The sequence below is a fragment of the Hypanus sabinus genome, chromosome 22 (genome assembly GCF_030144855.1).
Source record: "Hypanus sabinus isolate sHypSab1 chromosome 22, sHypSab1.hap1, whole genome shotgun sequence".
Classification (NCBI taxonomy): domain Eukaryota; kingdom Metazoa; phylum Chordata; class Chondrichthyes; order Myliobatiformes; family Dasyatidae; genus Hypanus; species Hypanus sabinus.
The window spans coordinates 50,211,622-50,235,143 of record NC_082727.1 but is presented as its reverse complement, the minus strand read 5'-3'; the positions used below and the strand labels follow the sequence as shown (position 1 = coordinate 50,235,143).

At 38.8% G+C, this 23,522-nt stretch overlaps 1 protein-coding gene across 2 annotated transcripts in view; it reads left to right on the top strand.

The window, feature by feature from the left end:
• dock1 (dedicator of cytokinesis 1) overlaps nt 1-23,522 on the top strand; it is a 549,009-nt gene that overhangs the window by 65,063 nt on the left and 460,424 nt on the right. For both annotated transcript variants that reach the window (XM_059947697.1, XM_059947695.1), the window contains exons 2-5: nt 3,270-3,353; nt 10,151-10,191; nt 15,103-15,158; nt 22,594-22,690. In XM_059947697.1, the coding sequence (XP_059803680.1) occupies nt 3,270-3,353; nt 10,151-10,191; nt 15,103-15,158; nt 22,594-22,690 (278 nt within the window). The remainder of the gene's footprint in view (nt 1-3,269; nt 3,354-10,150; nt 10,192-15,102; nt 15,159-22,593; nt 22,691-23,522) is intronic.

The window sequence follows — 23,522 nt, the reverse complement described above, 5'->3', positions numbered from 1 at the left end:
CACCTTTCTTTCAGCTTCTCTTTCCTTTTTCATTCTCTTCTGAACTGTCATTAACAAGGCATTTTTGACCACTGAACTGCCGCTCACCTGATGTTTTTAGTTTTTTGTACTCTTTTCTGTAGTAGACTGTAGAGACTATTATGTGTGAAAATACCAGGAGATAAACAGTTTCCGCGATACTCAAACCATTCCTAATGGTACCAACAATCACTCCACTTGGATCATGTTTCTTCTTTATTCTGATGTTTGGTTTGAACAACAACGGAACCTCTTGACTATGTTTGCTTTTATGCATTGTGTTGCTGCCACATGATTGGCTGATTAGATAATTACATTAATGAGCTGGTGTATAGGTGTACCTAATAAAGTGGCCATTGAATGAATGTCCCACTTTTTTTCTGAGGGTTCTTAATTTGAATTAATCTACATAAGCCAGTGGTCAAGGTACTTAAGTGTGGTTATATTTTACCAAAGATACAAATGTCTTTGATCATTGCCATGTTCCTCTCTGTCCTGCTTTACCTGCCTATAATCTTCAGTGTAATTGACCGTAGATTATTGTCACAGGGCTTTTCAACTCGCCAAGGCTGCTCTTGCTTTGATTTATCCTTATCTATGGAATCGTGTATAGAGAATTGGCTGCAATGGTTTTTTAACAGTCCTGCACTATTACCTCTCAAACCTTGATGATATCTTTCAGAGATGCACAGACATTTATTTGTATGTTGATAACTTGGTTCTGTTGTACCACCCACCTTTCTTAAATGTTCCATGATCTCAGATTTGTCACTACCTATCAACCAATAAATGGGTGAGCAGAATTCTGTACAAGTGGATGGGAAGGCTGAACACATTGGAGTCTCCTGCAATGTTAGCTTTCACATTGCCATTCATATCCTGGGCAATTTTTGCACTGTGTCAAGCCATTTTAAAACTCAAGTGAGTAAAACTCAAGTTCAGCACTGAGCTCAAGTACAGTCTATATCAGTAGCATGTGATGATTCCTACCTCCATGTTAATGCCTGACTCTCCTTTTCTCAGCTCACTTGTTGAAATCTTTATTCATGTTTTGTTGCCTTAACATTTGACTGTCCAATGCTCACCACTTGGCAAAATACATGCTTAATGCAAAACTTGGTAAAAGGAGTGTTTTCTATTCTCTTAAATTCCTAATTATCTCAACTGCACTGATGTGAGTAAGCTTACACTCTAGCAAAGTTGGTTTTGAAACCTATATCCTTGTTTGCAAGTACCTACTGCTTCTATGCAGCCTTCCATCCGTATATCCTAAAGAATGTCTTGACATCTTTTCATTGCAATCGAGATTCTGTGTTGGTGCAAATTGTTATTAGTAGTGATCCAATATTTTAAGTACAGATTTGTTGCTTAGCATGTGTTAGTTGTGTGTGTTGTACAGTAGAAATTTCATTTAAATGAAATGAATGCAGTTCATTGAAATCAGTACCAGCTTTTGTATTTCTGTACAATTATTTATAAAATAAATATAAAATAATCAGCTTGATCTGTAACTAAATGAGCAATATATCATGGACATAATTAAAATAGCTTGCATATTTGAAAAAAGTCTTTATTAAAAGTTTAAATGAATGTTAGAAAATCTTATTCCTCACAAGTCAGATACACGTATTCTACAACATCCTGTTTACATATGGAGTAAGGGGAGATTTTGTATTAGAAGATGAGATTATATATTTAACTTGAAAATACTAATAATGTTTCAGATTTATATACAGTTTTATTACAAACCAATAAGCTGGTTGTCATTTTGATTCACGATTCATGTCCTTGAAGAATGGTGACTTGAACTTGAAAATGAAGTCTACTGATGCTGGAGATTCATTGTTAGTTTTGTTACTCATCCACTGATATGTTAAATTAAAATTAAAGAAAAACTTCGGTTTCAACCCAAATTGAAAATGAAGGTCCTTTCTAATATTCCTTTTATAGTAAGATTTGTTTCTCTCTCTGTCATTTCCAAGAACATTCCTTTTTTAAATGAAAATTCATCAAAGTCATAGAACTTTTAGTTTTACTGCCTTCATGTTGGGATAAAAATGGCTTCATAATTCTGATGAAGACATCATTTTAAGACTTACAAGTGAAATTGTTGCTTCAGCTGCATGAAGAGTCCAGAATGCACAGTTTCAGTTGTAACGTAGCTAAATCTAGTAGATGTATAATAGCAGTGGGAACAAGAGATCCTTGTGTTGTTTTTACGTTTTATTTTCCTATTGCAGTTCATTTCTGAAATCTTATGCATTACACAGTGAAGTAAAATGTACATCTTTTGGTGTGGGTTAATTTAAAGCATATGTTAGAGAAAAACATCACGTGGAAATGCTTCAGAATTGTGAAAATTAGAAGTAATGGATTTTTGAAAAAAAAAGCATACATCACATTGGTCCTACACGCATAGTTTGCCACTTACTGTATATTACATTCAAATACTGTTGTTCTTTTGGCATGTATGGTTGAATAAATGTAGATAAGAAGATCTCATAAGTAGTCATCATCATGACGTGCTGTGTCATATGATGTGAGCGATCATGGTCTTTACATGACCACGATTATTCTTTGTAAATTTTTCAACAGAAGTGGTGTGCCATTGCCTTCTTCTGGACAATGTCTTTGCAAGATGGTTGAGCCCAGCCATTATCAATACTATTCAGAGATAGTCTTTTTGTCATCAGCGATCACATAACCAGGACTTGTGATATGCACTAACTGCTGATATGACCATCCATCACCTGCTTCCATGGCTTCACGCGACCCTGATCGGAGGGCATATTTCTATAATGCACAGCCAATATGAGCAATATCATAAGCAACAAACATGCTTGGTGAAGTTGTTTTTCAATACACCAGAATACTCAGCTGGAACAAAATGTACTTAAGTTATTTTGCAATTTTGCTGCCCTGAAGAAAGAGCTAATAGAATTGCCACAGAATTCTACTTACATTATCAGTCATAATGAAGCAGAACTACAGAATTAATTCCCATTTAATTATTTTTTCTTAGTCCTGTCCATCATTCTTTTCACTTCTTCCTTTCATCTGCTTTCAACTTCTTTCTGTTCCTGCTCTCCCATATTTATTAGTATTATTTTTCATGCAAAATGTTAAATCTTTGAAACATACTAATATTGTGCATGTAGAGAAAAAGAATCAGAATTGAAAAAACTGTGTAATTTTATTATGAACAAATGAACATTTAAGTATATGTCATTCACTGTTTTTTTTTATTTTAGCTATATACAATTATGACTCCAAGGTGGAAATGGAACTTTCTCTACAGATTGGTGATACAGTGCACATACTGGAAACCTACGAAGGCAAGTACTAGTATTTTGTGAACCCTAAGGTGATAGTTTAAATTGAAAAGAACATTTATTCTCTATATTTTTTAGTGATGGAAATAATGTTCACATCTTAAGCATGTTTTATCCTTTAGCCACTCTTTATGTTATGATAACATTGTGATGACCCACTTTCTGCTCAGGCGAACTGGCTCACAAATAGCCAGCGCGCGGTGAGAGACTTTGGTAATGCACCTCTGAAGTCATTTCCGCCCGGAGAGGGCGGGCACTAGGTATTAAATGCCAGCGCCGCGAAGTTTGAATAAACTAGTCCTGAAACGACTTCCCGACTGTGTGTCGTTATTTCAGCGCTGTGTGTAGCACGTCGCTACAACATAATCAATAATTTGTAATAGCTCTAGCCAGAGTTACTAACTTAGAATTCTGGAAAGGACATTCACTGCTTTGTGATGTTGTGAACAAACTTCAAACTCCTTCTCAAGTGCATCATGTCAGGTCTTGGGCAATTTATATTGATTATCCATAAGATGATTACTATTATTCTAGTAGGACTATATGAGATGAAAATCAAAGGATGGGTTCTGGATTTCTTTGTATATTTGCTTATTCATCATTTCACCATCTCACAAAATTGTTTTTAATTGCTGTTTAAACATCAGATGCACAAAGGTTTGCAATAGTGCGGATTATTATTCTGATAGCTAACTTTTTAAACTCAATTTATTGTACATTTGCCTACACCATATTTGACCTTGGCATCTCTTTATGAAAGATCAAGCATTTTGGTGACAAAATGAAAACATTTAATTTAAATTCTGCGGTGTGGATGAGCTTATTGTTGTTGAAATTTGTAGAAAACAAATTACCTAAAATATATAAAATTGAGATAGATCTTGTAATTGCCCTTTGAATAAAATTTAGAATTTTTGCATCAATCGCTGTTTGTAGATGTCTCTAGCATTTCTCTTAAGTTTACGAGAGGGAAATCTAGTGGTACATATTTTCCACTGCATCTTCCTACTTATGCTCTGCTTTGGACTTTCTCCCATTTAATGCTCATTTTCTCTCATAACACTTTGATTGCCTTACAGCTGTTTTAAAACATCTATTGACATACAGCATGGATTAGGCCCTTCTGGCCCTTGGAGCTGCACTGTCCATCAATCTCCCAATTTAATCCTAGCCTAATCATAGGACAATTTATAATGAACAATTAACCTACCAATCAGTACAGCTTTGGAATGTGAAGTGTAAAGTGTTGTGCTAACCACTACGCTACCGTTCTGTCTACCTCCCTTACGGTCATGAATCTTGAGTGTCTGAAATAATCCATTTGTACTTGAAATTTTACAAGTTAAGATCAACAACCTATGTTCAAAGACTCAGCAGCCAGTCGAGATGAGTACGTTGCCATTGTAATGGGCTCTTTCAGCAAGTGTGCAGAGGACTGTGTACTAAAGAAGTCAATCCCAAGCTGGAAACCATGGATGAACTGGGAAATCCTCTTCCTATTGAAGTCCATGGCTGGGGCATTCAAATCAATTGAATCTGACTATATAAGAAATCAATGTCCAACCCTTAGAAAGCTATCAGGGATGCCAAGAAACAATACTAGTCCAATATAGAATTCCAGTCCAGCCATCAGCTTTGGGAGGTGTTACTTACGATACCACACTACAAAACAATGTTGGCTAACGTTGCCAACACCAGTACAGCACTTCCCTTTGGGCTTAACCCTTTCTATGTATGTTTTAAACAGTAGGGAATTGGAATGTCACCACTTAACCTGATAGCCTCCAATGTGCATGAACTTACAGTCACCATTGTATCAGTGTATCTGAGAGTTGCCTGCATAAAACAGCTGGCCCAAATGGTATCCCTGGCCATACCCTTAGATCCTTTGTAGGCCACTAGTTGGGGTATTTGCAAGCATTTTTAACCTCTCTCTATTTCAATCTGAGTTTGCCACATGCTTCTGTCATCCTGGGACCCATGGTAAATAAACCAATCTACATTAATGCTATTGTCCAGTAGCTCTGACGTCTGCCATCATGAAGTGCATTGAGAGGCTGGTCATGGCACATTTCAACTCCAGCCTCCCAGCCAACCTCAACCCACTTCAACTCATTGACTGCTAAAACAGGTCTGTGGTGGATACCAATTCCCTGGCCCTACACTTACCTGGAGCATCTGGGTGCTAAAGGCACCAATGTTACACTGTTGTTTATTGACTACAAATCTGTGTTCAATACTGTAATTGCAAACAAACTGCTCTCTAACTCCTAGACCTGGAACTCAACACCTTCCTTTGCAATTAGATCTTTGACATCCTGGCTAAGAGTCCGCAATCAGTGACAATAGGGAACAATAATTTGACTGCTATTATTCTCAACACTGGTGTCCCACAAGGCTGTGTCCACATTACTCTGTATATACTCAGAACTGTGTGGTCAGATTCTGCTCTAGCTTTATCTACAAGTTTGTAGGTGAGGCTGGGTGGGAGGGGGAGGTGGTGCAGTGTACTCGCTCCTGTTTATGTAAGTGTTGCTATAAACGAGAGGGCTGAGATATGAAGCATTTTAAAAAATGTGAATGTTGTTTAATTAGATACAATAGAAGTCATTGATTTATAAAATCCTGTCCAAATTCATATAAGGCAAATTAGTGTTCCATTGTTTCACTTTAATGGAAAAGTAATGAAATGGCAGGTAAATATGGCAAAAACTTTATTTGTGAGGCATTTTCATTATTGATCCAGTAAACAATTGCACAATTGCCTTCCGGTATTGATCACACTCCTTATTTTGAGTGTTTTGTTTTCCATTTAGAGCTATAAAGTCAAGAGAGTTGAGTGAATTTCCATTTAAACTTGGTTTTAAAAGCTTATGCTGTTAAAAAACATAGAAACTTAGAAAACCTACAGCACAATACAGGCCTGATATATCCTAGGGTATTATAGGAAGAAAGAGAGGAGATAGCTGGGGCTGTGGCAGAAATCTTTTGTAAATTCATTAGCTGCTGGTGAGGTACCAAAAGAGCTGGAGGATTGCTAATGTTATGCCCTTATTCAAGAAGGGCAGCAGGGATCAGCCACAAAACTACTGGCTATTGAGTCATACAACTGTGCTGGGGAAGCTATTGGATGAGATCCTCAGAGATGGGATTTGTTTGCATTTGAAAGGGCAAGGACTGATGTGGACTTTGTGCAGAGGAACTTGTTGCTCAAATATGATGACAAAGAGGACTGACAATGATAGGTTGGTTGACATTGTCCACCCAGAATTAGCAAGAACCTGCAAGATAGCTGGTCTGGAAGGTTTGAATGTGTGGGATCCAGGGTGAGGTAACCAAAGAGATGAAAAATTGATGTGCTAAGAGGCAGGGGTGATTTTGGAGGCTTGTTTTTTTAGATTGGAAGCTTGTGACCAGAACTGTGCCAGAGTATTTGGTGCTGGTCCTTTGCTGTTTGTCATATGCATTTATGATTTGGATGAGAATGTAGGTAGCATAATTAGTAATTTTGCAAAATTGGTGGTGTATGGTGGACAGTGAAAAAAATTGCCTAAAGTTTCAATAAGAACAACTGGGGAAAGTGGCTGAAGGAATGGCAGATGGAATTTAACTTAAGACAGTCGTGAAGTGATGCATTTTTGGGAAGTGGAACCACACTAGAAATACACAGTGAATGGCGGGCTCTGGGGAGTGTGTTGTTGAACAGAGAGCTCTAGGAGTATGTTCATAGTTGGATAGGGTGCTGAAGAAGGCATATGGCTGAGGCATTGAGTATCGAGAGTAGGATGTCATGTTACAGTTGTGCAAACATTGTTTAGGTCATACTTGTGGTGTTGTGTGCAATTCTGGTTGCTGAATGACAGAAAGGATGTGATTAAGTTCGTGGCAATGCAGAAAAGGTTCACAAGAATGTTGCCTGGATTGGAGGACTTGAATTATAAGGAGACATTAGATAGCCTAGACCTGTTCTCTTTGTATAAAAGTGGCTGAGAGGTGACGTGATATAGGTATGAAGTTATGGGAGGAATAGATAGGGTACATGTGGTGAACTACGTGTGCCTGTCTGGACAGGCCCCCTGCTGACTGCTGTGGCTCCTCCCACAGGCCCCTGTATAAAGGCGATCGAGGCCTGATGCTCGGCCTCAGTCTCCAGGATGTAGTATGATGGTCACTCACTTCTGGTTCCTTCTTCCAGTCAATAAAAGCCGATATCTCACCTTTACGTCTCAGAGTGAGTTATTGATGGTGCATCAGTACAGAACCTGAGACTGTTTCCCATGGTAAGGTTTAGATGTGATCTGAGGGAATACCTTTTTCAGAGTAGTTGATATCTGTATTGAGCTACCAGAAGAGGTGGTGGAGGCAGAAATGGTAACAACATTTATGGGGGACCTGGCCAAGTACTTGAATGAGCAACGTGTAGAGGGGTAGGTAAGTAATGAAAGTTGTTTAGAATTGGCATAATAATGGTCAGAGAGCCAGAAGGCTTCGTTATATGCTATACAACTTAATGACCCTATGATGCTATAAATATACATGAAAAGCAGTTGATGATGCTTAATTTTTTGTGTAAGTAAGCAAACTGGTGAAGTGCTCTAAGTGAATGTTTAGCTGCATCCCAAGATAAATGTTTTCGGTAAAGAAGTGCTCACCAGGGATTGGGTTTTGTAAAAGAGCAGAATTTTCTAGTCTACTGGCCAGTAATTATACTTTCAATGAGGTATAAACATACAAGCTTATTGGATCAATATTGTATTCCTGTTTGTGGAGACTTGTGAAACAATCAACTAGCTTTTCTTACTTATGTCAGTAGTCACTCTACAAGATTATTTAATTGTCTGTAAAAGACTGGAATGGCCTGAAGTGATGAATGCAATTTAGATAAGACCCAATACCAACTTTACTGTAGGTTGTTCTGATCATATTATTGCGCAAATATCTTTAACTTTGAAATTTTTACATCAAATGCAAAATTATTTAACATGCAAGGCGTGCTTCATTTATTGTTTCTTTCACAGGGAGCCTGTTAGAAATTAAACATATCTATAAATAGTATGTTGTCTTGCAATTAAAATAGAAACAAAGTTAATTCTATAGTTTTGTCTTCAACAGAAGCTGCCTGTGCTGCTGAGTATCTTCAGCCTTTCTGGTTTTTAATTTCAGATTTCTAGTATCTGCAGTTTTTAGCTATTCAGATTGCATAATTTTCGTTTGATAGAATAATACCTTTTGAATGTCACCTTTTGAATTGTGAATGCAAAATTCTAAATATGAAATGAGTAATAGATTTATGTTGCCTCTCTGAGCTGTGGAAGTTTTAGATAAGTGCTTTGATTTTATTTTAAATTTACATAAATTTTGTTTATAAAATGAATTGATCTATAATGAATAATTTGAAAGTGCTTATTTATAATGAAACTGTAGAGAATGTGCGCAGAAAACAATTTATTATGCTTTTTACAAAAAGGTAGAAGCTGTTTATACCTATTTTACCGAGTGAGTAATTCATCATGCATTTGTCAAACTACAAAATGCCATGAGCTTGATAGGTGCATTGTGGCATGAAGAATATGTTTGCTATACTGTATATCTTGTTGAAAATAATGTTTAAAATGGGAAAAGTGATGATGAGCTTTGGTGCTAAGAAACAAGGTGTATTCATCCAGTTAAATGTTTATTTTATTGAGAGATACAGTGTGGAAACAAGCCCTCGGGGCCCAATGAGTTTGCACCACCCAATTACACATATGTGACCAATTAACCTACAAACCCATATGTCTTTGGAATGTGGGAGGAAACAGGAGCACCTGGAGGAAACTCACACGGTCATAGGGAGAACATACAAGCTTCATACAATGGCAGAACTGAATGCAGGTAACTGATTGCTGTAATAAGGTTGTGCTAGCCACTACACTACTATTCTACCCCTATACTGTTGTGCACAAGTTCTTGGTAGTGACTTGGAGCCATCGTGATAATCTACAGCTGGTTACCTTTCATTCATTTATGTGAGATGTTTGTTGTGCAAGTTCAGAAAAGGTATTTTGATTTGATGAAGAGTGACTTTTTTCTTTCCCATTTGCTCCTCAAAAATGTTTTTTATGAAAGAAACTTAACTCCCGTGGTTTCCATATTTCAGTAACTTACATTTGAAGAGTGATGCTCCTAGTTTGTGTTCATCAAAAATATTTTCAGTCAGAAATTTGATTTTTTTTTTAATGTCATAAGAATTATTTTTTCATTTGGGCTGTAACATGAGCTACAGAAATTCCTTTCACTCAGGACCAAAGGAGTTTCTATCACATATGGTTAACAGAATTAGATCTACAGTCTTTGGACTTTAAAAGTGAACAGTGATCTTATTGAGATGTAGAGGATTCTCAGAGGGGATGGCAGTTAGGTTGAGGTAGGAGAATATCAAATGAGGGGACATGTTACAAGAGTAGGTGATGAAACATCTGAAGGGTTCTAAAGGTAAGTTCATTGAGGGTATTTAAAGAGGAAGTAGATCAAGTTTTGAAAGATTTGGGAATTGGGTGCTATGGGAAACTGGTACAGAGGCTAAAAAGCACAGGGCAAATCAGCGATGGTGGGACAGGTTTGAAGGGCTGAGTGGCCGAGTCCTTTTATTTTCTTGTGTTTTCATAATATATCCTTTTTAAAAATTTTGATTGCTCTGTTTGGTTCATGGTGCTGATTCTCTTCATTCAGATGCATAGTTGAGATGCAGATATTACAAAGGTAAACAAAGAAATATTTTAATCTCAGATTATTAACAGTATTTAATATTTTCTTTTTAGGGTGGTATAGAGGATACACACATAGGCGCAAAGCCAGAAGGGTGAGCATTATAAAGTTTATATGTGTATCTATCATAGGATTTAGTAAACAGCTTCTTTGTATATTAAAATCTGTTGTGAAAATTCTCTAATGAAAGTGTTAGAACATAAAAATCACTAAACATGAAAATACCAAGGGCATCTACTTGTCTCTTCCAAGCTTACGACACCTAGTATATGTCATGTCTCAAATTACTTATATTTGTGAACTTGTCTAATTTGAATGAATAAGTACTGTCAGCTTCCACCTTCTCTCTAGGGAGCCTGTTCAATAGATTTACTACTCTCACTAAAATACTTCTGGAGATTAATTTTGATGTCAGCACTCCTGACTAAGGTTACTCTTTACAAAACAATAGATGATATTATGTATTTCAGCCTATAAAAATGCCAGACACCTATGCGCTAATGTAATTGATTTAATCGCCACAGAGTAATTGCTCTAATTATAAATGGTTTGTACTGTGTAATGTGCGAAGGATTTTAACTATTGATTTGGTTGTCTGATCCTGGTGATGGGAGACTGTATCAAATATAAAAGGCAAAACTGGGGAGTTACTGGAATTTGCTGGTACACCACTGGCTATGCTGGAGATAACAGCCGAGCACCTTTACTCCATCCACCAGGGTTGTCTGGATTCCCATTTGCCAGCCATTTTAATTCTCCTTCTTACTTCGTACCGACATGTCTTCTTGTCCATCTGTACTGCCAAGTTGAGGCTAAATGCCAATGAGGAACCTCTTATTTCACCTACACAGCCTCCAACTTGGAGATATGAACACTGAATTCTCCAACTTTCTGTAATTGTTTCCCTTCAGTTCGTTTTCTCTCCTGCCCTATCTCTTGGTCCCACATCACAATGTCTGCTTTATCCTCATGCATTATCTCAGTCTGCCCATCACCCCCACACTCCTTCCTTTGGTTTCCTTCCCAGTACTCCCTTCTGCTGCCCCACCTCCCTATAGTCCACACCTCACTTTACTGTCCTATCAGATTCTGTTAACATCAGCATTTTGTCACCTCTGCCTATCACCTCCCAGCTTCTTGTGTCATTCCCATTCTCTCCTCCCCATATGCCTATCTGTGAATTCACCATCTTGACTGCCTTGCCTACACATTACATGCACTGGTTCTTGCCTCTGTTCAAAATGTACTTTCATCACCACTCAACTAAAAAAAAGTCTTTCTGACTCCTTTATTCATATCCAGCTTGCTTTCCCTCACAAATCTTTGAAATAGTCATAAGAAAAAAATTATGTTCATTTTTAGTGAAATTCATGGAACATTGAAGATTACAGCACAATACAGGCCTTTTAATCTGCTTTAAGATCAATCTGACCCTTCCCTCCACATAGTCCTCTATTTTGCTTAAATCCACATGCCTATCTAAGACTCTCTTAAATGTCCCTAATGTACTTGTCAGCCTCGCCCATCACACTCTGTTATTTAAAAAAAACTTAATCTCTGACATCCCCCCTTTACTTTTCTCCAGTCACTTTAAAAGTATGCTCCCTCGTATTACCCATTTTTGCCTTGGAAAAAAGTCACTGGCTGTCGACTCAATCCATACGTCTTATCATCTTAACACCTTTCATACAGTTACCTCTCGTCTTCTTTCGTTTCAAAGAGAAAAGCCATAGCTTGCTCATCCTATCCTTATATGACATGCTCTCCAATCCAGGAAGCATCCTGGTAATTTTACATTCTTCCTATAATGAGACAACCAGAACTGAACACAATATGGTTTTATAGAGCTGCAACATTACCTTGAGGCTCTTGAACTCAATCTCCCGACTAATAAAGGCCACACATCATATGCTTCCTTCATCACCCTATCAAACTGTGTGGTAACTTTGAGAGATCTATGGACATGGACCCCAGGATCCATTTGTTCCTCCATACTGTTGAGAATCCTGCCGTTCTGCCATTAACTCTGCATTCAGCCTTCATAGTTGACCTTCCAAATACTCGTAAATCCTATTTCTGAGAATTGTCTCCAATAATTTGGCTACCAATTCAGTAAGACTTACTGGTCTACAATTCCCAGGGTTATTCCTACTCACTTTATTGAACAACGGAATAACATTTCCCACCTTTCAATCATCTGAAACTACTCATGTGGCCAGTGAGGACTGAACAAACATTGCCAAAGACCATAGCAATCTCTTCCCTAGCTTCCTGTAGTATCCTGGGGCATATTCTGCCTGGCCCTGGGGATTTATCTGTCTGAATAGTTTTCAAAAGTTTCAGTATCATCTGCTTTCTTAATGTTGACATGTTTCTTAATGTCACCCTGATTGACACTATCATCATATTTATCAAGATCCCACTCACTAGTGACTGCTGAAAGCAAAATATTCAGTAAGGACCTCCCCTATGACTCCAGGCACATTTCCCCTTCTATTCCTGATCGGTACTATCCTCACCGTAGTCATCCTCCTGTTGTACACATACTTGTAGAATGGTTTGGGCTTTTATACTTATAACGATGCTTAGTGAGGCACAGAGAGATCTGTATTTATTGACAAGTACCTTTATTGTTTAGACTAAAAAGTACGTGAATTCATACTCTAAATACCTTGTGTGCACACCCACGAAGTATCCCTGACTCTCCTGAATAGTCAAAGAATAGCAAATGTATTACCCCGGCAAGGGAGTTTATGCTGGCCAGGCATTCCTCGTTGTCCTGATTGACTTGCCACGTGTTTACACAGGGTTGCTTACGCTTGTATCTATGATGGTTATTCTTTGAAGTTACCACTATCAATACATACAAAGCATTCAATTTTATATCCATTCCTTATCAATTCAAATATTGCATTCCAGTGTCATTGGCCACAGGTCATTTGTCTGTCCTTTAACACCTTGTTATTGTCTCTGGTCCAAGCCAACATCAGTTTATTTCCCTCTTCCCATTAAGCGACGGTCGATAATTTATGGCTGTTTGTTCTCAATCAGCAATGAGCTCAAATCTCTTCAGACAGGCATCGACCCCAACATTCACAAACTTGCATGTTATAGCCTACCAAAGAACATCTCACAAATAACTTCTTATTTGGAAATGATCTCCAGTCCAGCGGATTACCTGAAGAATCATTGTGTCTTCTTTAAAGCATGTCAAGCTCACAAAATGGAGAATAGAGTGTCTTCACAAAATGGCAGCCTCCATCCCCAAGCATGTGGCAAGAACAAAGATTGCTTCCATTGTCTTTGATTCATTTGAATTCACTGATTTGTAGATTGTCATTCTTTCCTGCCAACAGTCCTGTTGTCTACCTATCCTTCCCCACAGTCTCTCTGCATTGATTGTATACCAACTTCCCTATCCTCAGCCCTATCACTCCAGCTCCTATCCCCTTCTCAACTTGGTTTAAACCCTCACCAACATCTCTAGCAAAACTTACCTCTTGGGTTCAAGTATAACTCAAGGTCATACTTTCCCCGGAAGATATCCCAATGACCCAGAAACCTGCCCCCTGCACAACCTTCTCAGCCAGTCATTTATCTTATTCTGCGTTGAATAGCACATGGTACTGGGAGTATTCAGAGATTACTACCTTGGTGGTCCTGCTCCTCAGTCTCTTTCCTAACCCGCTATACTCACTGCGCAGGACCTCTTTTCGCCCTTTCTACCTATCTCATTGGTGTCTCTGGCTGCCCACCTACCCTCTTGAGAATTTTCTGCAGTTGCTCTGAGCGACATCCTGGACCCTAGCACCTAGGAAGCAGCACACCATCCTGGTTTCTCTTTTGTGGCCACAGAATCTGCTGTCCATCCACCTAACTATTGAAACACATTGGTATTGCTCTGCCTGACCTTAACTCTCCCCAACTGAGCCTCAGAGCCAGCCAAAGTGCCACTGGACTGTGCCGTGATAGGTCATTCCCCTCTCCCACCCTTCCAGCAGTGTCATAAGGGTTATATTTGTTGTTGACAGAAATGGCCACAGGGGAACCCTGCATTAACTGCTTACATCCCTTACTTCTGGTGGTCGCCCAGTGACCATATGAATCCTGAACTCTGGGTGTGATCACCTCAGGAAAGGTCTCATCTTTGAGGTTTCCAGCTTTTTGGATGGTCTTGAATGCATTCAGCTCCAGTTCCTTGACCTAATTAATCAGGAGGCAAAACTCAAATTTATTTATTTAGCGATGCAGCGTGAAGTAGACACGAAGTCGAGCCATGGAGCCTCAGTAATCCCACAACCTTGATTAAGCTTGACTAATCATTGGACAGCTTGCAATGACCAATTAACCGACCTGGTTTGTCTTTCGACTGTGAGGAAACCAGAGCATTGAGGAAAATACACGCATTCCATGGGGAGGACATACTAACTCTTGACAAACAGAGCAGGGATAGAACTCTAAGCTCTGGCATGTCTTAGGCTGTAACAGCACTGTGTTACCCACGAAGCTACTATGGCAGCCATGAAATTTTTTTGCATTATTGACAGGATATCATAAACCTCTTACGGAAACAATAATTTTAAGAGTTTGCAAGGGATGAAATTTATAGTTCCTTCATGTTCATCTATTTTTGACTTTTTCAAGATGTTCCTGTGTACTAGCAGTATAAATAAATTCTGCTATCATTTTAGATGGTGGTGTTTGTTATCTTGTATTTACCCATCTGAGATTGTTGACAAAATGAAATCGCTTCATTGCAGTTTTGGAACATTGACTACAGTATTTGATTAATGTGACTCTTTGGTACATTAATGAATACATTTGTAAGGAATGTGTGACAGTAACATACTATAATGTTAACTGATTTATTTTCTTTATTTCAATTTGCTGTGAACATTAATCTTGGGCAGAATATGTAGTAACTTCTAAGATCTGATGTTAATAGTAAAATGTCACTTCTGATTGTAGAATGAAATTGTTCTAATTAAGTATTGTTTTCTTGTAGGGTATTTTTCCAGCTACATATATTCAACTCAAAGAAGCAACAGTTGAAGGCAAAGGGTGAGCTTGTGAATCCAAGTGGACACTTAATTCCAAACAGCTGTTTTCTATTTTAGTTAATCAGCACTACATGGCTTTCATTTTGTCATGTATTAAATCTACTTACTACATTGTGTATGAGGATGATGTTAAAACCAAGGTGGCTTGTGATGAGTAAGGAAATTGAAGAAGCAATACAACAACAAAGTGAAAATTGCAGGACTGTGTAAAAGTCTTAGGCACATATAAAGAAATCTAAAACAAAGATATTTTCAAAAATAATGGAACAATGTTTCTAAATGTCAAAAAATTACTATAAAAAATAAATCAAGTCAATATTTTAGGTGACCATCTTTGCCATTAAAATTGCATCAAATCTCTTGGGTACATTATCATACAGTCTTGTTAGAAAATCGGCTGGTAGGTTGTTCCAAGCATCTTGGACAATAGTGCTTCTGCAGACTTTGACTGTCTTGGTTGTTTCTGTTTCTCTAGTTCATCCCAGATAGTCTTGGTGCTATTGAGATCAGGGCTCTGTAGAGGCGATACCATCTTAAACAATATATAATCAGTCTAGGGTGCCTAAGACTTCGCCATAATACTGTATATGCATTTGTCATTACTCAACAACAAAAGATCAGATACAAATGTTTACAAAATAGTTAGCATGTTGGTAACACTTTACTTTTGGAAGATTGGGTTGTTAAACTGCAATGAATTTTGGAAGGAGAGTGGTAGTTGATTGTACTTGCTGTAGGTTTCCTGGTGGTTCATATTTGTCAGACTGATTCCTGATATAGATATTCAAGTATTAAAATAATATTAAAGCTATGGAATTTATGCAGCCTCAATTCAACAAGTTGCTGCTGAACACGCAGCATCAACTATAAAGGAGTAAGTGATACTAAGCCTTGCTATATTTCAGTCAAGATACCCAAAAAAGTTTTGAGTCTTGATTGGATTAATAGGGAAAGGGTTGAGAACTGGAGGCAGGTGTCACCTTCAAAAGGTAATGCCTTAAGAAAGGTGACCTCCATTATTTAGGACCCCCATCATCCAGGGCATGTGTTTCAGGTACAACATATTCCCCTATGCCATCAGATTTCTGAATGGACTATGAACCCATGAACACTACCTCAGTATTTTCCCTCTCTCATTTTGCACTGCTTATTTAACTTAATTTTCACTTTTTATATATACTTACTGTAATTTATAGTTTTTATTATTATGTATTATAATGCACTTATGCCACAAAACACCCAATTTCCTGACATATGCCAGATAGATTACACCTTATTCTGGTTATATTCAAAAATAACAAAGAAGATGGCAGAAATTTTATTTTGTAGATTGCTGTAACATGGAATACTGTAGAAAAGAACAGAATTTCTCTTAGTGGTGTGATATAAATTTGGCAAAAAGAATAGCAGTGTGAAGTATGGAAAACGTCGGATCAGTTCCAGGGAGTGTCTTCTTTGAAGCTGAGATCAACGGGATATTTTAAATTCTATATTTAATAATTATAATTCTTAAATTCAAATTATTTGATAGGTTGTTGAAAAATGGAAAAAAAAAACAGATTTTGTGGGGAATTTTTGGATTTCTGTGTGTAATTTGATTTCTGCATGAAAGTAGATTAAGCAAGATTCACTAATGATCAAAGCTATATTTAAATGAATATGTTATCTGATAACCCCAGTTAAATAGACGTCAGTGTAATACAGAGAAAATTAATAGTCCTCTCCTGCGCACAAACAGGTGATTATGTTTATTGGAGGTCAGTCATCATAACTACAGGGTATTGGTACATGAATTTCTCAGAAGTGGCACAGGCCCAAATATCTTCAGCCACTTCATCAATGACAACCCTTTTGAGGTTCGAATGGATAGGGAAAGTGCTGCTTATTGATGATTTTAATGATTATTCCATTCACAGTTCTTAAGGAAATAAAGCAGCCTATTCCTGTGAGAACAAAATGATATTCAGCCTGGGTGATGATTGGCAAATAGTGTTTGTGCCAAGTGTCACCCACTTCTGATATCCAATATATTGCCAACTCCAAATTTCAGTTTTTCAACACACACAAAATGCTGGTGGAACTCAGCAGACCAGGCAACGTTTCAACTGTACTTTTTCCTATAGATACTGCCTGGCCTGCTGTGTTCCACCAGCATTTTGTGTGTGTTGCTTGAATTTCCAGCATCTGCAGATTTCCTTGTGTTCAGTTTTTCAATATTGCTGGGACCACCATTCCTTAAAGCAGTCAAATGAATAGGCTGAATATCCTGAGACAGATTGCTTGATTCTTGACTCTTCAAAATCATTTTAGCATTACTAGATCCAACACAAGTGTATAATGGAATTCTTCCCGGTTACCACTTGCCATTTCAGTTATGTTCAAGAGTTAAGTATATAGTATGACTTTCAGGATTAATAACTTAAAGGAACTTTTTCTTCCAAGTGAACTCTAGACTGTAAGTTGAATTCTGAAGTGCAACATTTCCATTAAAGAATTTAACTTAATCACATTCATTGCTGTTGATCAAAGGAAATGGAAACAATTTTTTTTTATTAGTTTCATGAAAATCAAAAAAAAACTGCAGATCATACAGTCAGCATGGAACACTGCCCAGGTGGATTGGAGGAGGATACTGGTGGGGATGAAGGCAGAACAGAGATGGCTGAAGTTTCTAGGAATAGTTCAGAAGGTGCAGGATAGATATGCCCCACAGAAAAAGTTCTCAAATGGCAGGGGTCGGCAACTGTGGTTGACAAGGGAAGTTGAGGACTGCATAAAAGCCGAGGAAAGGACATACAAAGTAGCAAAAGTGAGTGGGAGGTTGGATGATTGGGAAGCTTTTAAAATCCAACAAAAGTCAACTAAAAAAGCTTTTAAAAGGGAAAAGATGATATATGGGCAGACTAGTGAATAATATAAAGCAGGATACTAAAAGTTTTTTCAGTTATATAAAGAGTAAAAGAGGGTGAGAGTTGATATTGGACCACTGGAAAAAGATGTTGCTGAGGTAGTAATGAGTGACTTTGAATTTGAATTGACTTTATTACATTCTTCTCATACATGAGGAGTAAAATTTTTTAGATTACGTCTCTATCTAAAGATGCAATGTGCAATTTATAGTAATTTGTAGTAACAGCAGGACAGTCAATATAACATAAAAAATACAATTGTATCAGTGTGAATGAATCAGTGTGATGGCCTGGTGGAAGAAGCTGTCCCAGAGTCAGTTGGTTTTTATGTTGTGGGACTGTTTCCCAGATGGTAGCAGCTGAAACAGTTTGTGGTTGGAGTGATTTGTGTCCGCAGTGATCCTCAGGCCCTTTTTACACATCTGTCTGTGTAAGTGTCCTGAATAGTGAGAAGTTCACATCTACAGATGCACTGAGCTGTTTGCACCAATCTCTGCAGAGTCCTACAATTGAGGGAAGTACAGTTCCCATATCAGGCAGTTATGCAGCCAGTCAGAATGCTCTCAATTGTGTCCCTGTAGAACGTTCTTAGGATTTGGGGGCCCATAACAAACTTCTTCAACCGTCTCAGGTAAAAGAGGCGCTGTTGTGCTTTTTTCACCACACAGACGATATGTATAGACCATGTGAGATCCTCAGTGATATGTGTGTTGAGGAATTTAAGAACTGTTAGCCCTCTCAACCCCAGATCCATTGATTTCAATAGGGGCTAGCCTGTCTCCATTCCCCCTGTAGTCCACAATCAGCTCCTTTGTTTTTGTGACATTGAGGGAGAGGATGTTTTTTTGACACTACTGTATCAGGGTGATGACTTCTTCCCTGTAGGCTGGCTCATTATTATTTGAGATTAGGCCAATCAATGTATCATCAGCAAATTTAATTAGCAGATTAGTGCTCTGGGTGGCACCACAGTCATGGGTATACAGAGAGTAAATGAGGGGCCTTAAGACACAGCCCTGCGGGGCACCTGTCAGAGGGGGATTGCATTATATGTTTTTGATCGTGTTCACGATATCCTGAAGTGGGAAAGTGACCAGCCAGAGGTCGTGGTACATATTGGTCCCAACGACATAGGTAGGAAAAAGGAGGAAGTCCTGAAAATAGACTACAGGGATTTAGGAAGGAAGTTGAGAAACAGGACCTTGAAGGTATAATCTCAGGATTACTGCCTGTGCCATACGACAGTGAGTATAGGAATAGAGTGAGTTAGATGATAAATGTGTGGCTGAGGGATTGGAGCGCGGGCAGGGATTCAGATTTCTGGATTATTGGGACCTCTTTTGGAGCAGGCATGACCTGTACAAAAAGGACGAGTTGCACTTGATGCCGAGTGGGACCAATATGCTGGCAGGGAGGTTTGCTAAGGATATTAGGGAGACTTTTAAGCTAGAACTGCGGGGGGTGGGGCTGGGAACCGAACTGAAGAGACAGAGGAAGGGGTGGTTGGTGTACAAATAGAGAAAGCCTGGAGACAGTGTGAGAGGGAGGATAGGTGATGCAGAATGGATGCGCTCAGACCGATGGTATGTGTCTATTTTAATGCAAGAAGCAACACAAACAAAGCAGACGCGCTTAGAGTGTGGGTCAGTACTTGGAGCTATGATGTTGTTGCCATTACAGAGACTTGGATGGCTCAGGGGCAGGAATGGTCACTTAGAATGCCAGGCTTTAAATGTTTCAGAAAGGACAGGGAGGGAGGCAAAAGAGGTGGGGACGTGGCACTACTGATCAGAGAAAGTGTTATGGCTGCAGAAAAGGAGGAAGTCATGAAGGGGTTGTCTACTGAGTCTCTGTGGGTGGAAGTTAGAAACAGGAAGGGGTCAATAACTCTACTGGGTGTTTTAATGGACCACCCAATAGTAACAGGGACATAGAGGAGCAGACAGGGAGACAGATTCTGGGAATGTGTATTAATAACAGGGTTGTCGTGGTGGGAGATTTTAATTTCTTAAATATTGATTGGTATCTTCCTAGAGCAAGGGGTTTGGATGGGGTGGAGTTTGTTAGGTGTGTTCAGGAAGGTTTCTTGACACAATATGTAGATGCCAACAAGAGGAGAGGCTGTACTTGATCTGGTATTGGAAAATGAACCTGGTCAGGTGTCAGGTCTCTCAGTGGGAGAGTAATCACAATTCTATCTCCTTTACCATAGCATTGGAGAGAGATAGGAATAGACAAGTTAGGAAAGCGTTTAATTGGAGTAAGGGGAAATATGAAGCTACCAGGCAGGAACTTGGAAGCATAAATTTGGAGCAGATGTTCTCAGGGAAATGTATGGTAGAAATGTGGCAATTGTTCAGGGGATAGCTGTGTGGCATTCTGCATAGGTACGTTCCAATGAGATGGAAAGGTTGGTAGCATACAGGAACTGAGGTGTACAAATGCTGTTGAAAATCTAGTCAGGAAGAAAAGAAAATCTTATTGAAGGTTCAAAAAATGAGGTAATGATAGAGATCTGGAAGATTATAAGGCTAGCAGGAGGGAGCTTAAGAATAAAATTAGGAGAGCCAGAAGGGGCCATGAGAAGGCCTTGGTGAGCAGGATTAAAGAAAACCCCAAGGCATTCTACAAGTATGTGAAGAGGAAGAGGATAAGATGTAAGAGAATAGGACCAATCAAGTGTGACAGTGGAAAGGTGTGTATGGAACCAGAGGAGACAGCAAAGGTACTTAATGAATACTTTGCTTCAGTATTCACTACAGAAATGGATCTTGGCAATGGTAGGGATGACTTACAGCGGATTGAAAAGCTTGAGCATATAGACATTAAGGAAGAGGATGTGCTGGAGGTTTTTGAAAAGTTGGATAAGCCTCCAAGATGACATGTACCCCGGGCTACTGTGGGAGGCGAGGAAGCAGATTGCTGAGCCTCTGGCAATGATCTTTGCATCATCAGTGGGGTTGGGAGAGTTTTCAGAGGATAGGAGGGTTACAGATGTTGTTCCCTTATTCAAGAAAGGGAGTAGAGATAGCCCAGAAAATTATAGACCAGCGAGTCTTAATTCAGTGGTTGGTAAGTTGATTGAAAAGATCCTGAGAGGCTGGATTTATGAATATGTGGAGAGGCAGAATATGACTAGGAATAGTCAGCATGGCTTTGTCAAAGGCAGGTCATGCCTTATGAGCCTGAATGAATTTTTTGAGGATGTGACTGAACACATTTATGAAGGTAGAGCAGTGGATGTAGTGTATATGGATTTCAGCAAGGCATTTGATAAGGTACTCCATGCAAGGCTTATTGAGAAAGTAGGAGGCAAGGAATCCGAGGAGACTTTGCTTTGTGGATCCAGAACTGGCTTACCAAACTGGCTTGTCCAAAAGGCAAAGAGTGGTTGTAGACGGGTCATATTCTGCATGGAGGTCGGTGACCAGTGGTATGCCTTAGGGATCTGTTTTGGGAACCCTTCTTTTCATGATTTTTATGAATGATCTGGATGAGGAAGTGGAGGGATGGGTTAGTAAATTTACTGATGACACAAAGGTTGGGGGTGTTGTGGATAGAGTGGAGGACTGTCAGAGGTTACAGTGGGACATTAATAGGATGCAAAACTGAGCTGAGAAGTGGCAGATGGAGTTCAACCCAGATAAGTGTGAGGTGGTTCATTTTGATAGGTCAAATATGATGGCAGAATATAGTATTAATATAGTATTGCAGTGAGGTGGATCAGAGGGATCTTGAGGTCCGAGTCCATAGGACACTCAAAGCTGCTGTGTAGGTTGACTCTGTGGTTAAGAAGTTATATACTGCATTGGCCTTCTTCAACTGTGGGTTTGAGTTTAAGAACTTAGAGGTAATGTTGCAGCTATATAGGACCCTAGTCAGGCCCCACTTGGAGTACTGGTCACCTTACTACAGGAAAGATGTGGAAACTATAGAAAGGGTGCAGAGGATATTTCCAAGGATGTTGCCTGAATTGCAGAGCATGCCTTTTGAGAATAGGTTGAGTGAACTCAGCCTTTTCTCCTTGGAGCAGTGGAAGATGAGAGTTGACCGTACAGAGGTGTATAAGATGATGAAAGGCATTGATCGTGTGGATACTCAGAGGCTTTCTCCCAGGGCTGAAATGGCTCACAGGAGTAGGTACATAGGAGATGTCAGGGATAAGCTTTTTAGGCAGAGTGGTGAATGCGCAGAATGGGCTGCTGGCGACGGTGGTGGAGGTGGATATGATAGGGTATTTTAAGAGACTCCTAGATAGGTACATGGAGCTTAGAAAAATAGAGGGCTATTGGGAACCCTAGGTAATTTCTAAATTAAGTACATGGTTGGCACAGCATTGTGGTCGAAGGGTCTGTATTGTGCTGTGAGTTTTCTATGTTTCTGTAGCAAACCCTGTGGGATATAGATGGAACATTTTTTGAGAAACTCCCTTTTTTTGATGAAAAATTGTGTGCTGGAAGCAGGGATTATAAATTGCAGTTATTTATAAATTGGAATGTAATGATACTATTCTGTATTTTATTCAAGGCAACATGAAACTGTTACACCAAATGATCTTCCACTGGTTCAGGAAGTTACTACAACCCTTCGAGAATGGTCAAGTATATGGCGGCATTTGTATGTTGTGAGTGAAATACAATATTTTTTTAAAACTCTTGTGGTTAGAGTTTTTAATATTTAACCTGATGCACTTTGGTTACCTACATTGGTAGTGCCATTTCATAAATATGACAGTGAAGGCTACTAAAATAAATTGTAGCCTAAAAACTTTTAAAGTTGCAAATCTCTTAGTGCCTGAACAAACAAACTACAAATTGGAGAAGTCCAGATTCAATGGATTCTGGTTAAATGTACGATCGGTTGATTGGGGCAGCTGCTTATTTGGGACAATACTTTACAAAACCAAATCAAGAAAATAGCCAGGATTCCCTTTGTTTATTTGGGACACTCTGCTGCTTAGTTGAGACAGGGGAAGGTCAGATATGTGCACTTGTGTGCCTGTTAGATACTACACCATGTGTGGAGTGAACAACTGTGTGTGCTTGTGTTATTTTGGGCTGATCGCTGCAGATTCAAAAAGGCATGCTTTTAAAATTTTTTTTCATAACTAAAAATGTTTTTGAGACCCTTGCTAAGATGCCATGGCAAGCTTTGACACTAGTTTAAAAAAAAATAGGTTACTGGACCAAATTAAAGGTCATCCATTTATCACCACTCATCATCAGCTGGCAGAGATAACTGGAGTGCCAAAATTTACAACTACATGTGCGATACGTCCGCAAGATAAACTGCGAGAAGAATCTGCATTATATGAGGGACAACAGAGAACATCCCAAAAACAAAGGTGTTGAAGGTAAAGATTTAGATGTTGAAGAGGCCCTCAATCAATGGATTTCCATTACAACTGGACGAGGTGTATCTGTCAGTGGGTCAGTGTTTAAAAAAAATTAAGAAGA